This window comes from Sesamum indicum, linkage group LG1 (genome assembly GCF_000512975.1).
Source record: "Sesamum indicum cultivar Zhongzhi No. 13 linkage group LG1, S_indicum_v1.0, whole genome shotgun sequence".
Classification (NCBI taxonomy): domain Eukaryota; kingdom Viridiplantae; phylum Streptophyta; class Magnoliopsida; order Lamiales; family Pedaliaceae; genus Sesamum; species Sesamum indicum.
The window spans coordinates 7,297,731-7,311,317 of record NC_026145.1 but is presented as its reverse complement, the minus strand read 5'-3'; the positions used below and the strand labels follow the sequence as shown (position 1 = coordinate 7,311,317).

At 35.3% G+C, this 13,587-nt stretch overlaps 1 protein-coding gene across 1 annotated transcript; it reads left to right on the top strand.

Moving 5' to 3' along the window:
* Positions 6,815-10,560, top strand: LOC105157792. Its single transcript, XM_011074272.2, has 2 exons — positions 6,815-7,295; positions 9,325-10,560. The coding sequence occupies exons 1-2, from the start codon at positions 6,953-6,955 to the stop codon at positions 10,245-10,247; spliced, it is 1,266 nt and encodes a 421-aa protein (XP_011072574.1). The 5' UTR covers positions 6,815-6,952; the 3' UTR covers positions 10,248-10,560.

The window sequence follows — 13,587 nt, the reverse complement described above, 5'->3', positions numbered from 1 at the left end:
TGTATCTCTCTGTAGGGAATAACCCTCTAGTGGTATTTCTTTATTAATATAACCTACCCAACAATTACACTGATATGAAGTACAAAACTCATCAATATTACAGGCAGAATATAAAAAGAATTATTACAGAAATGAATAATAGAAAATAACAGAAAATGAAGAAGATAAATTGCTGTTTGAAAGTGGCTCAGGAGATAGAGCCAGATCCAATATAGAAGGGACACGGTCACAAAATACCGTACCCAGACACCCAACTCAAAACAACCACGGTTGCTCCTCTACACACTGTACCCAACAGAATCAGATCACACAGATCTAGAACAGATGACCGATCACCATAACCCACCACACAGTAGAATCACAAAGAAATATTTCAGAGGTGTAGAGAAGAAGAAAACAGATTTCTATATCGCGGTAGGGGAGGATGAGACTCCCATTTATAGAGCTCATTAAAATGTCTGGGGAACTAATCCGTTAGGCGGTTTCCTAAAAGCCATTGGATTGGCTTTAGGAAACCGTCAGAGATGGGGAAGAGAGGAGAGCGTAACTGCCATGGAAGGTTGTAGGAGGACAGAGGAGAGAAACGGTGGAAACCGAATGAGGGGAGAGAAAAACTGATTAGGGTTAGAAGAGTGGGGAATATATAGTGGTCAAACCGGGTCGGGTTTATTGAGGTGGGTCGGGTACCGGGTAGAGGGCCTCCAAGTAGTAATGGGTTTGGTATGTGGGCCTCCAAGTTATGGGCTTGAAGTTTACGGATTTGGGCTATATTGTTTAACATACCCCACCTTGGACCAAATACCCAATAAGGTAGGTCAGGGGATTATGGATCTGGTTTTCTCATCATTGCCATGAAATACTCCATGGATATACCTGCAGCTAAAACACTAAAGACAAGGAAATAATAGTCGGGATTTAACAGGAGTATTTTTAAACACTTACTGAATTTTTCTATGGCAAGCACTTAATGCCCATGTCTGCAGGATTTTCATCTGAACTGATTTTTTCTAATTTTATCTCATTCTTTCCCACAATATCGCGAATAAAGTGATACCTAACATCTATATGCTTTGTTCTATCATGAAAAACAGGGTTTTTACATAATTGAATAGAAGATTGGCTATCAGAAAGAATCACAGGTTTTTCCTTTAAGAAACCAATTTCATTTAAAAGCCCACTAAGCCATATTGCTTCTTTAAAAGTTTCAGTAGTAGCAATGTATTCAGCTTCAGTAGTAGATAAAGCAACAATATGTTGAAGTTGGGATTTCCAACTAATGTATGACCCACAGAATGTAAACATGTAAGAGGTGGTGGATTTACGACTATCTCTGTCGTTTGCATAATTTGAATCTACATATCCAACAAGATGTGCATGTGCAGAATGTTTAGAGAATTTAATGCCAATATTTTCAGACCCACGCAAATATCTAAGTAACCATTTCAAGGCTTCCCAATGAGAAGGACCTGGGTTAGACATGTATCTACTCAAACGGCTAATAGCATAAGCAACATCAGGCCTCGTGCATACCATTAGGAACATAACAGAGTCAATCACATTAGAATAGGGGATCTTATTCATCTTTTGTATTTCACTTTCAGTTTTAGGGCATTGATTTTTACATAGCTGAAAATGGGTAGCCAAGGGTACAATAGTGGGTTTTGCATTTTCCATTGAAAACTTTTTGAGAATAGTTAAAAGATATGTTTTCTGATTTAAGAGAATAGAAGACGTATTTCTATCCCTAATAATACTCATACCAAGAATTTGTTTTGCATTACCAAGGTCTTTCATTTCAAAGACTTTGCATAGATCTTTTTGTAAAACATGAATATGTTGTAAACTAAGACTAGCAATCAACATGTCATCAACATATAGTACCAGAAAAATAGGGGTATTATCTACATACTTGAAATAAAGGCAATGATCGTAGTTACTCCTAGAGAAATTTAAGGACAACATGAATACATCAAATTTTTTATTCCACTGACGAGGGGATTGCTTCAGTCCATATAGAGATTTTTTCAACAGACACACATAATCAGGTTTAGACATATCAGAAAAACCAAAAGGTTGATTCATGTAAATGTTTTCATCCAAGTCACCATGTAGAAAAGCAGTTTTAACGTCCATTTATTTTAATTCCCAGTCATAGTATGCAGTGAGAGCAAGTATAATTCGAACTGTAGTGTATTTTACAACTGGTGAGAAAATTTCATTGTAGTCTATGCCTTCTTTTTGTGTGAATCCCTTAGCAACTAGTCTAGCCTTGTATTTTATGGGATTTTCCTGTTTTATCTTGAACAACCATTTACAATCAACAACGGAAGCATTTTTTGGTTTAGGAACAAGGATCCAAGTTTTGTTATCTTTTAGTGATTTCATTTCTTCTTTCATAGCACTAAGCCATTTTTCAGATTTTAAGGCTTCTTCAACACTAGATGGTTCTCCTAGTTCGGTATTTAGACTTGTGTGAAAATCCCTAAGTTTTGAGGGTATCCTAGTTTGTCTTCTATCCCTATCTCTAGCAAGTTGATAGTTATCTAGGGGGTTGATTAAAGGGTTTGTATTTCCTATGCTTTCGAGATTTTCTGCATTTTGTTCTTGATTATTCTCTAATCCCTCCCCTTCTTAGTTATCCTCTATATCTACTTTGTTAAAGGTGGTTTTCTTTTCTATGGGTTGAGCCTTTTCTAAGCATGGCATCTTATTTTCGTTAAAGGTAACGTCTCTACTAATTAAGACTTTAAAACCTGGTTGACTCCTAACCCACAATCTGTAACCTTTTACCCCTTCAGGATAACCAATAAAAATGCATTTAAGGGATCTAGGTTCAAGTTTATCAATATTTTGGTGAACAAAAGCAGAACATCCAAACACACGTAAGCGAGATAAATCAGGCAATTTTCCATTCCACATAAATTCGGGAGTTTTACCAGATAATGGCACAGAAGGAGACATATTTATCAGATGTGCAGTAGTTAAAACAGCTTCTCCCCAAAACGATTTAGGCAAACCAGAACTAATCAATAGGCATCTTACTTTTTCGAATAGAGTACGATTCATGCGTTCAGCTACACCATTTTGTTGAGAAGTATAAGGATTAGTCTTATGCCTTTTTATACCAAACTTATCACACATTTCATAAAAAAGTTGATTACAGAACTCTAAACCATTATCAGTTCTAAGTGATTTCAGCTTCTTACTAGTTTGGTTTTCAACAAGGATTTTCCACTTTTCAAATTTATCAAAAACTTCTGATTTATGCTTCATCAAAAAACAAATACTTTACGAGAATAGTTATCAATGATTGACAAGAAATATCGATTAACACCATGAGTAGGCACATTAGATGGATCCCAAACATCGGCATGAACATAATCTAAAATGCATGTGGACATAGATGGATTTGGGGATGGGGATGCAGGGAAATGAACTCTATGATGCTTACCCATGACACATTCATCACAAAAGTCCAATTTGTCAATCTTATCATTCAGAATTCCATCTTTCGAATTCAAGTATGCAGGGAAATGAACTCTATGATGCTTACCCATGACACATTCATCACAAAAGTCCAATTTGTCAATCTTATCATTCAGAATTCCATCTTTCTTTAAGAATTCAAGTCCTTTCATGCCAATGTGTCCAAGCCTTTAATGCCAAAGAGTGGTTTTATTGTTTTCAAAAATAGATGCAGCAATATTGTTATATGTAGCAGTGCAGATGTAAAGGTTTCGTTTTCGTTCAGCTTTAAAAACAGAGCCTTTCATAATTTTCATAATACCTTTACCCCACCTTCCTTCTAACCCTACTTCTTGTAATGCAGCACATGATATAAGGTTATGACTTAAGTCAGGAACATATCTGACATTTTTCAAAATCATTTTGTAACCTTCTTCAAAACATAATGAGATGTCACCAAGACCCTTTATTTCGCATTTTTCTCATTAGCCATGGACACAAAACCAATATGCTCATATCTCAAATTTGAAAAGATGTCTTTGAAAGGACTCATATGAAATGTGCAACCAGAATCAATCAACCATTCATGCATGTCAAAGGAATTTACAGAGTTTGCTTCATATATAACAAAAACTTCACCATTTGACTCAATGGACACATTATTGATTTTCTCTTTATCATCATAATCTCTGTTTTCACGTCTAGGTTTTCTACAATCTTTTATATAATGTCCTTTTATTCCACAGTTATAGCAACGTCTATCTTTTATTTTGTCATCCTTAAAGTTGTTTTCTCTTGGTCTTGACTTACTCCTATTGTTTTTATTTCTACTCCTACTCCTACTGTTGTACCTAGAGTTATAATTCCTAAACTTAGTCCTACCCCTAACAGAGTTAATCTCATGTTGGTTCTGGCTAGGTTTATTAGTCTTAAGGTCTAATTCTTTACTTTTTAACCCATTAACCATAGTTTCTAGATTAACACTATCCCTTCCGTATTTAATGGCAGCCTTTACATTAGAGTAGGATTCAGGTATGGCATTCAAGAGTACGATAGGAGAATATTCATCAATATATTTATCACCAGTGAGTTTAATATCTTGAATTAGTTTAGTGAAGTCATCTAGATTCTCATCAATATTTTTAGAAAGATCAAGTTTATATCTAAAAAAATTTCTAACAAAAACAGTTTATTTGGTAGAGAAATTTCAGTGTACAGTTCTTCTAGTTTATCCCATAAAGCTTTTGAAGACTCTAGTTTACCAACTTTTCGCAAAACAGTATCAGACAAGTTTAAAATAATGGAGGAGTAAGCAAATTCATCGTTTTCTTGTTTCTTTTCTTCGAAAACATTTTCAACATACTTGCCATCAATGGCTTTGAAAACCTTTTGTTGAATAAGAATGCCTTTCATCTTTTGTTGCCAAATAGAAAAATCGGTTTTTCCGTCAAAGGGTTGAAGACTGTAACCAGCCATTTTGAAAAGAGTTTTAAGAAATGTTCGGGTTTTATAGACAAAACAGAAAGTCTCAAAACGACAGATTTAAACACAGCACTTAGAAAACAGAATTACAGAAGCAGAGTAATTTTCAAGGAAAAACAAGTCCAAGATTTCAAAGAGGTGTAAGAGTAATAGAGGAATACACACAGATAGTAATCAGAAATATACAGGAGCAAAGAACAGAGAGAGTTTCACAGAGATTAAGTCTCAGCTAGTTATCAGAAAATACACAGGTAAGAGAAGATAATAGTAATGACAAGAATCAACAGGTAATATAACAGATATACCAGAACCGAGGCTCACCAGCCTAAGTCCCGTCTAGATACCCGACGACCTCAAGGGTCCGACCAAGAGGGATATTAGGGGGCTTTACCACAGCAAACAGAGATAATCGGAAGTAACGAAATATAACAGTAATATGAACTAAAAATAAGGGAAACAAAGAACCAGAGGAGGGGTTTATCGAAAGTTACCGCCACCAAGGATAAACACGGATCAGAATGCAGGCTCTGATACCACTGTAGGGAATAACCCTCCAGTGGTATTTCTTTATCAATATAACCTACCCAACTATTACACTGATATGGAATATAAAACTCCTCAATATTACAGGCAGAATATAAAAAGAATTATTACAGAAATGAATAATAGAAAATAACAGGAAATGAAGAAGATAAATTGCTGTTTGAAAGTGGCTCAGGAGATAGAGCCAGATCCAATATAGAAGGGACACGGTCACAAAATACCGTACCCAGACACCCAACTCAAAACCACGGTTGCTCCTCTACACACTGTTCCCAACAGAATCAGATCACACAGATTTAGAACAGATGACCGATCACCACAACCCACCACACAGTAGAATCACAAAGAAATATTTCAGAGGTGTAGAGAAGAAGAAAACAGATTTCTATATCGCGGTAGGGGAGGATGAGACTCCCATTTATAGAGCTCACTAAAACGTCCGGGGAACTAATCCGTTAGGCAGTTTCCTAAAAGTCATTGGATTGGCTTTAGAAAACCGTCGGAGATGGGGAAGAGAGGAGAGCGTAACTGCCATGGAAGGTTGTAGGAGGATAGAGGAGAGAAACGGCGGAAACCGAATGAGGGGAGAGAAAAACTGATTAGGGTTAGAAGAATGGGGAATATATAGTGGTTAACCCGGGTCGGGTTTACTGAGGTGGGTCGGGTACCGAGTAGAGGGCCTCCAAGTGGTAATGGGTTTGGTATGTGGGCCTCCAAGTTATGGGCTTGAAGTTTACGGATTGTTTAACACTCTCTTATTGTTCTTACGCATAGCTGCGGCTCTTTGTTATTTTTCATTTTTTGTTATTTTAATTCTTTCTTGAACAACATATGTAGTTTAAAATGTTGATAGTAAGTGTAGTAAACTAATTAATAATTGATAAATAAATCCCCGTAAATAAGGAAAAAAATGCAAGCAACTCTCTTATGATATCTTAAATGAGCAAATTACCCCCATATAAAAAATAAAATAGCAATTATCTCCTTGTATATTTTAAAATACAATAATTTATCCCTCTATAATTTTTACAGTGAAGCAATTTACCTCCGTGTATAAGAAAGTAAATTACTTCATTTTAAAAGTATAGGATGATAAATGACTATATTTTTTTCATAGGGAATAATGTGCTCATTTTTAATTTCATAATGAGGTAAATTGCTATTTATCCCATAAATAACAATATTAAAAATAGAGTTATGGAATTTGGAACCAACCACTCTCAAAAAAATACCAAAAAATTGGAACCAACCCCATTATCATCATCACCATGCATGTCTCATGTCTCAACAGTTCCCAATGCACTTGTCTTTTCTGCATTTTGCTTCTCAAATGTTGCTCTGCTTCCCCACATCACACACACACACACTACCCTCACTCTCTGTTCCCTCTCGATACTTTCTAGAATCATAAACAATTCCTCCCTCTCTCTCTGTCTAGAAGCTTAAATGCTCTGAGAAAGCCATGGTAAAGAAGGAGAAAGAAGGAGAATGCAAACTTTGCTTGCCTGACAGCTGGGTCTGGCCTCCTCCAGTGCCTGACGCGCCGCCGGGTTTCCCGCCCCAACCACTCAAACCTTCCACCTCTGCCGCCGCTGTATCTTCAAGAAATCATACTCCCTCTTCTCTAGAAAATGGGTTTTCTCAGGGACTAACTCCTGATTCTACTAGACAGCAGCACCCGCCTCGGCGTACCTCTAGGAAAAGATCGCGGCCACAGTTCTACTCGCCTCCTCCTGCGCAGCAGCAGCCGACGGGTCGTCGCCGGAGAGGCCGACCGCCAAAAGCTCGGATCATGTCTCAGCTTTGTAAGCTTTGTCAGAGCTCTTCATTTGGGTTTTTGCAGTACTTATGCGTGCTTGAGCATTTTAATTTTTATTTATTTTTGGCTTTAATCTACTTATATTCAAGCAAATATCTGTGTGATTTATAGCTTGAGAGCAGCATTATTAACTGTTATTTTTCATTACTGCTTTTTTCTTTTCTGGGGTTCTTAATTCCTTGTCTAATTTTAATAGAGAATATCAAATCAAATAAGAAAACTTTGATGTTCACATACCATCCCTCCTTTTCAACATTACAAATATTCTCAATAACCAAAAAACATGTTGATTAAGTAAATAATCAATTTTCAATCGCCACTTAATCATTGTGTGATCACTAAAATATATACACATACATATGTGTTAAGAAGAAATTTATCTTCTTTGTCAATAAATTTAAAAAGTGGGGCTTAAAAGGCATTTGTTAGAAATTGACATCATAAATAGCATTGAATTGGATTTTCTATTTCAAATTATGTTGTATCTTTTAGAGAAAAATGTCATTTTAGTCCAGTTTTTTAGGGGTGGTGACAACTTTAGTCCCGTCCAATTCGAAATAGCGAATCAAGATAGAAATTTTTTAAAAGATAGCAATCTAAGGACAAAATGCGCTAATTTTGCTGGAATCACGCACATGATGCGCAAGTGACCACATTAATTTAGGATTTCCAAGATCCGACGGAAGTATTTTTCCGTGGCATGGGGAAGCATTGGCTGAAAAAATACTTCCACGTATGCTAATTCGCCGGATTTTGGAGAAATCCCCAAATTTATGTGGTCACGTGCTCATCATGTGCATGATTCCGACAAAATTATGGCATTTTGTCCTTAAATTGCTATTTTTTGAAAATTACTGTCCTGATTCGCTATTTTGAATTGGACCTGGTCTAAAATTGCCATCATCCCTAAGAAACTAGACCAAAATTGCATTTTTCCATATCTTTGATTCCATTTAATATATACATAACATGTGTAGAAAGGCTGTCATTGAAAGATCTTGTAAACGTAGCAGGATTTAAATGGAATAAAAGATGTAGTAGGAACAAGAAATCCGATCATTTCAGGACAATGGAACACATTCTTTGTGGGAAGGAGAGAGTGTTCTTTACGTACACTTGAGGGCTGCAGTTCTCCTGGGACTTGTTTCGTTGGAGGATATATGTATCTGGAGTGATTAATGATGTAGCATAATCTTTTGCTTACATTTAAGATAGAGTTGAAGCTAGCTTGGAGATGAATAGCAAATTGAAAAGCCAAATTGTGCTCTACGTAAGATAAGCTTCGAGAATAAATAGTGATAAATCATGAACGTGTACAGAAAAATTGTCGAAAGGGCAGTGACATTTGGTATATCCAATCGTTCAATGATTCATTAACTAGACATGTCATGGCTACAATGAACTGCATTTAGCAGAAGTGCCGAATTCACTAAAAAAATTAGCAAAAGCTTGAAACCTCACTATAAGAAATATAACATTTAACCATGGTTAATTGTCATGATTAATAATGAATAGCCGTAGCAAATAGTTATTGACTACGACCACGTAATGATTGTTGGCCGTGATATTTGTGATGGCAGCTAATACATTTTCCATGGCTTTGAAATGTTTTTACCACGGCTTTGAGCTGTAGCAAATAATTTTTCATTGTGGAAAAGATGGATTTTTTGCATCGATTTTATTTAACTGTGGTTAATAATAGCTGTTTACCATAGTTTTTAGCTGTAGTCATTAACATTGTAGCCAATAGTAATTTTTTTTCTTGTGCCTCCTGATTTCAGTCTAATTAACTGTTGCAGCTTGTCCGATTTCTGCAGATGTGTATGTCTTGATAGTTTGAGCTAGGATTGTTAACGATATCATCCAACGAGGTTATCTCGTAGGATTGTTCTTTGTTCGCATTAATTGGGCCATCCGAGTTAGTTGTTTTGAGCTATACGAACTACGGTTCTGTTTGTTTTTGGTTGATTATCTCTTTAATTAAATCACTATTTCTAACTTCTTCATTCTTGCAGCGTGTCAAGAAATAGGAACAAGAAATGGTGATCAGGTCTCTGCGGCCTCGTTAAGACAGACACAAAAGCAGACGTCATGCTTTTTTACGTCTCTCCAGATCACTAAGGAACAATCAAGATCAAGAACGAACAATCAAGTTTGTGAACAGAGCTCGCAAATTACACAAACCGTTGATGAAAACCAAGCACGTGCTGCCCCGAGATCCACATTTCTTAACCGTGATATTGAGGAGACAGTCACTGATATTTCACTCACTGAAGTTCCTGATCCAATCCACGGTGTTGCCCTCGACGACTGGATGAATCCGAGCATCGACCCCAAAATCTTACAACATGTGGCTAATGCTCTACATAACATGGCTGGAAGAGAAACTTCTTTAGACGAAACAAAGGTGCTAAAATCAAGATCCTCAGACATCGACAAAACCCTCTTCTACACGCTTAAGGCCATTAACAAAAATCATGGGGACATTACTCAGGATTGTTCGTTGAAGTCGGATTGCATGAAGACCCTTGTCTTGCTTGGCATCTGTAAGGTGGTGCAAGATCTAGAAAAGAAACAGTTGAAAGACATTGATATCAGTACCTTAGATCCGTATTACACGGCTGTCAGGGATGCGGAGAATATGAACGTGAACGTGCAGTGGTTGCATGATCGACTCGATGAGATCAAAGATGCTGTTATATTGAGAGAAGAAGCAAAAGGCATGGTGGATGAAAGGAATAGGCGTCTTGAGAGCATTGATAATAGGAACAAAGAACTGTTGACGCGTAAAGTCGAGGTGGAGAGACTTAAGTCTGAAATTCAAGATATTGAAGATCAACTGGCTCGAGAGGTCATCATGATGGACGAGTTGAATAGAAACATCGGTACCCAAACATCAGAGTTTCCGCATACGTATTTAATGGACGGGCTCGTATGAATTAGCTTAACTCTCTCTCTCTCTCTCTCTCTCTCTCTCTCGTGCGCGCGCATGTACACATTGGGAAACACAGAATGAGAAGAATGAATTAGGGATCTCTTTCGAAGCTGATGACTTCTTGTCTTTTTGTCAGGGAAACCTCGTCTATGCGAAGTGACTCCCTTCTTGCAGGATGCTATGCATTCTGCAAATGTAATTTTCTAGTACCATGTTCTTTGATCTATCTCTATATATGGTAACTTTTAGTTGATCTGTGTACACCAACACTCATTTCACTTGCTACATCTTTATGAAATATGTGGCGCTATTGGGGTCCGAATCCTTGGCTTGATCTTAATCAATTTCCTGACTCCGCATCGACTATCTATCAAACAAGATGGGATTTCGCCGTCTTGAGTTTGAATCTCATCGATAGCACGTGCTATACATTATATCCCCACTTCCCTTTTTGTGTGTTTGCCAAAGATCTCCATTTGTCACTTGAGGGTTTACATCTATAAATCGAAACGACCCATTGATCAATTTTTCGACATTACAAGAAACATAATATTTAATTATGATTAATTATTTTGATTAATAATAAATAGTTAGTGATTACGATTACGTAATAATTATTGTCCGTAATTTTTGTAAGGATGACCAAAACATTTAATATGGTCTAATACATATTTTTACCATGACTTTTAATTGTAGCAAATATTTTTTTTTCAATGATGAAAAATTTAATTGTTTGCGTCAATTATATCCGACCATAGTTAATAAAATTATTTTTTACCATAATTTATAACTATAACTATTAACATTGCAGCCAATTATTTTTTTTTCCTAGTGTGATCAATAGTTAGATTATGAAATTTATTTAAGGTCGTCATTTCTTTGGTGAAGGCCCTTTGTATTTTAGTTTGGTGTTAAATAATGATGTCATACTAATGTACATGCATTTCATTTTTAAATTATTATTGTAATTATAATTTTTTTTATTTTTTATGAGGATATTTCTCAATCGTACATTGATGTGGCTAAAAAATGTGATAGAAGATTTTTACCAACTTTGATATGTGTTGTTTGGAGGACATACATTCACAAGAAGATATAATATATATTTTTCTTGACTTGAGTGAGTGATGTTTATCTCCATTTTGCTTAATTTAATTATAGATATTATTTTAATTCAATTATGCATTAGTATATAGCTTTATATGCATAAATAAATACTAACCAAATTTGTGTTTTTTTAGAATTTATTTTTTTAGTCACATATTATTTGTGATGCTGTTTCTTTTAGTGTTAATTATATTTTGTTATCCGAACTATGATTATTTTTACGTTTTGATATTTAAATTATTTTTTGTGTCAGTTAATTTACTATCTCAACTTTACAAAATTTATACTTTGCTATTTATAGATGTTTTGAATCAAGTTTTTTGTCGAAAAAATATCATATGCAATGCACATGTGATATTTAAGGTTATGTCTTCTGATATTTTCTACATATGCACAACAAGTGATTACAAAAAAAATGATTACATATTGAAAACTGTAGATTTCGCAAAGTTGAAATGGTAAGTTGATACAAAAAAAATTTCGATGACAAAGTATAAAAATGAGCATAGTTCAGACGGCATAATATAATTATCCTTTCTTTTATCTATGTCTATACTCTATATATCTATATCTATACCCTATATAAAAGTATGAATATCTCATGTATTTGTTTTCATTGTGAAAAGACATCTGTATCTTTGCTTAACAAATTATCTTTTTAATAATAAATTAAAATTAGTTATAAAAGACTATTTAAGAGTGCTAATACCTTGACAATGATAACTGATAAGTATATCCAACTAAAATAAATAAATATATAAGAAAATAATAGTTTCACTTGATTAATTTGTTAGAATATTAAAAATATTAATTTACTAGGACACAATAAAATTTAAAATGAATAGCATCCGAATAACATATAAAATACTAATATAAACTATAAAACTCAATATATATATATATACATATATATGTGATGTGCATAAAAACAGGTTGCCTCGAAGAGGTCCAAACGATCCAAAAGGAAGAAAGAAACAAGAGCCCCGATAACATCTTAGGAGGCCCACGTCATGAGAATGGTCTGCTGAAAAATTATTAAGCTAAGCCCGAGAGGGAGGCAAGTACACTAGGCTCAACACAAGAGGGAAGCCTAGTCCGGACCAAGAAGGAGGTTTGGTACAAGGCCTACCAGATCTCAAACCCACCTTCCAAGCCCAGTCTAGGAAAAGGGAAGCGCCCACAAGAAGCTGGACTCCTTGACCTAGAATGACTCCTTGTAGAAGTAGGAGTCCTCATGTAAAAGGAGTGCTCCCCCAACTAAAAATGTGTTGCTCAAGGAAGAGATAAGATTGCGCCTTATCCCCAAATCTTTGCCTTCTTTTCTGGAAATGCCACTCACAATCAGAGTCCATACGAAGAGGGACTCCTTCTTTATAAATATAGGCAGCAACCCCCGAATAGACAGACCTTCAAGAAATTGAAAATTATCTTGCTATTTTGTTGCAACTCTGAACTCATGCTTTTGCCATATATTACTTACAAAATTCTTATTTTTATTTCAATTTCTCATTTCAGCGCCCCTCAACAGGGACGCCTTCTTCAGTCCTCCAACAGGGGCGTTTTCTTCAATTCTCCAATAGGGACTCCTTCTTCAGCTCTCAGACAGGGACACTTTCAGTCCACCAACAGGGACACTTTCAATCCCTCTGTAGGGACTCCCTCTAGAATCTGGAAAATCACTCTCCCTTTCTTGCTTTAGTATTCGAATTGTATTCTTAGCATGATTTCTCTCACGAAATTGCTTATTCTATCACGATTTTTCATTATATTTTATTTTTATGATTATTTTTCTCCTAAATACGATACTGACTTGGGCATCAGAGTGCTAACGCCTCTTTTGCAGGTTTTCCCTTTAGGATTTGCATTCACTTCGATCCAAACTTTGAGCATAGTTCATATCAATTAGACCCATACGTTTGTTGAACGCATCAATATGAAAGAATAATGTAATGTAATCTTAAATAAACATTACCAATCTTATTAAATCTGAAATGCTGTTGAAAAATTTAAAATGAGAGAGTTCTAACTAATTAATTTTATTTTAATATTAATCACAGAAAATTATTCAGATTGTAATTTCACGTACTTTTGATTTTTATCATAATATATTAGATGTAAAATGATACTAATAAGAGGAACTTTTGTTTAAATATGTAATAGTGTGAATTTTTTGAGTATTTATTCCTATTGTGATAAGATATTTGTATCTTTCACTACAAAAAAAAGGCAAAATTTG

What these genes read in the sequence shown, in the direction of transcription:
- LOC105157792 (XM_011074272.2), top strand. Translation starts at nt 6,953, where the DNA reads ATGGTAAAGAAGGAGAAAGAAGGAGAATGCAAACTTTGCTTGCCTGAC. An exon ending in TCGGATCATGTCTCAGCTTT is followed by an intron (nt 7,296 to 9,324) that starts GTAAGCTTTGTC and finishes TCATTCTTGCAG; the next exon opens with CGTGTCAAGAAATAGGAACA.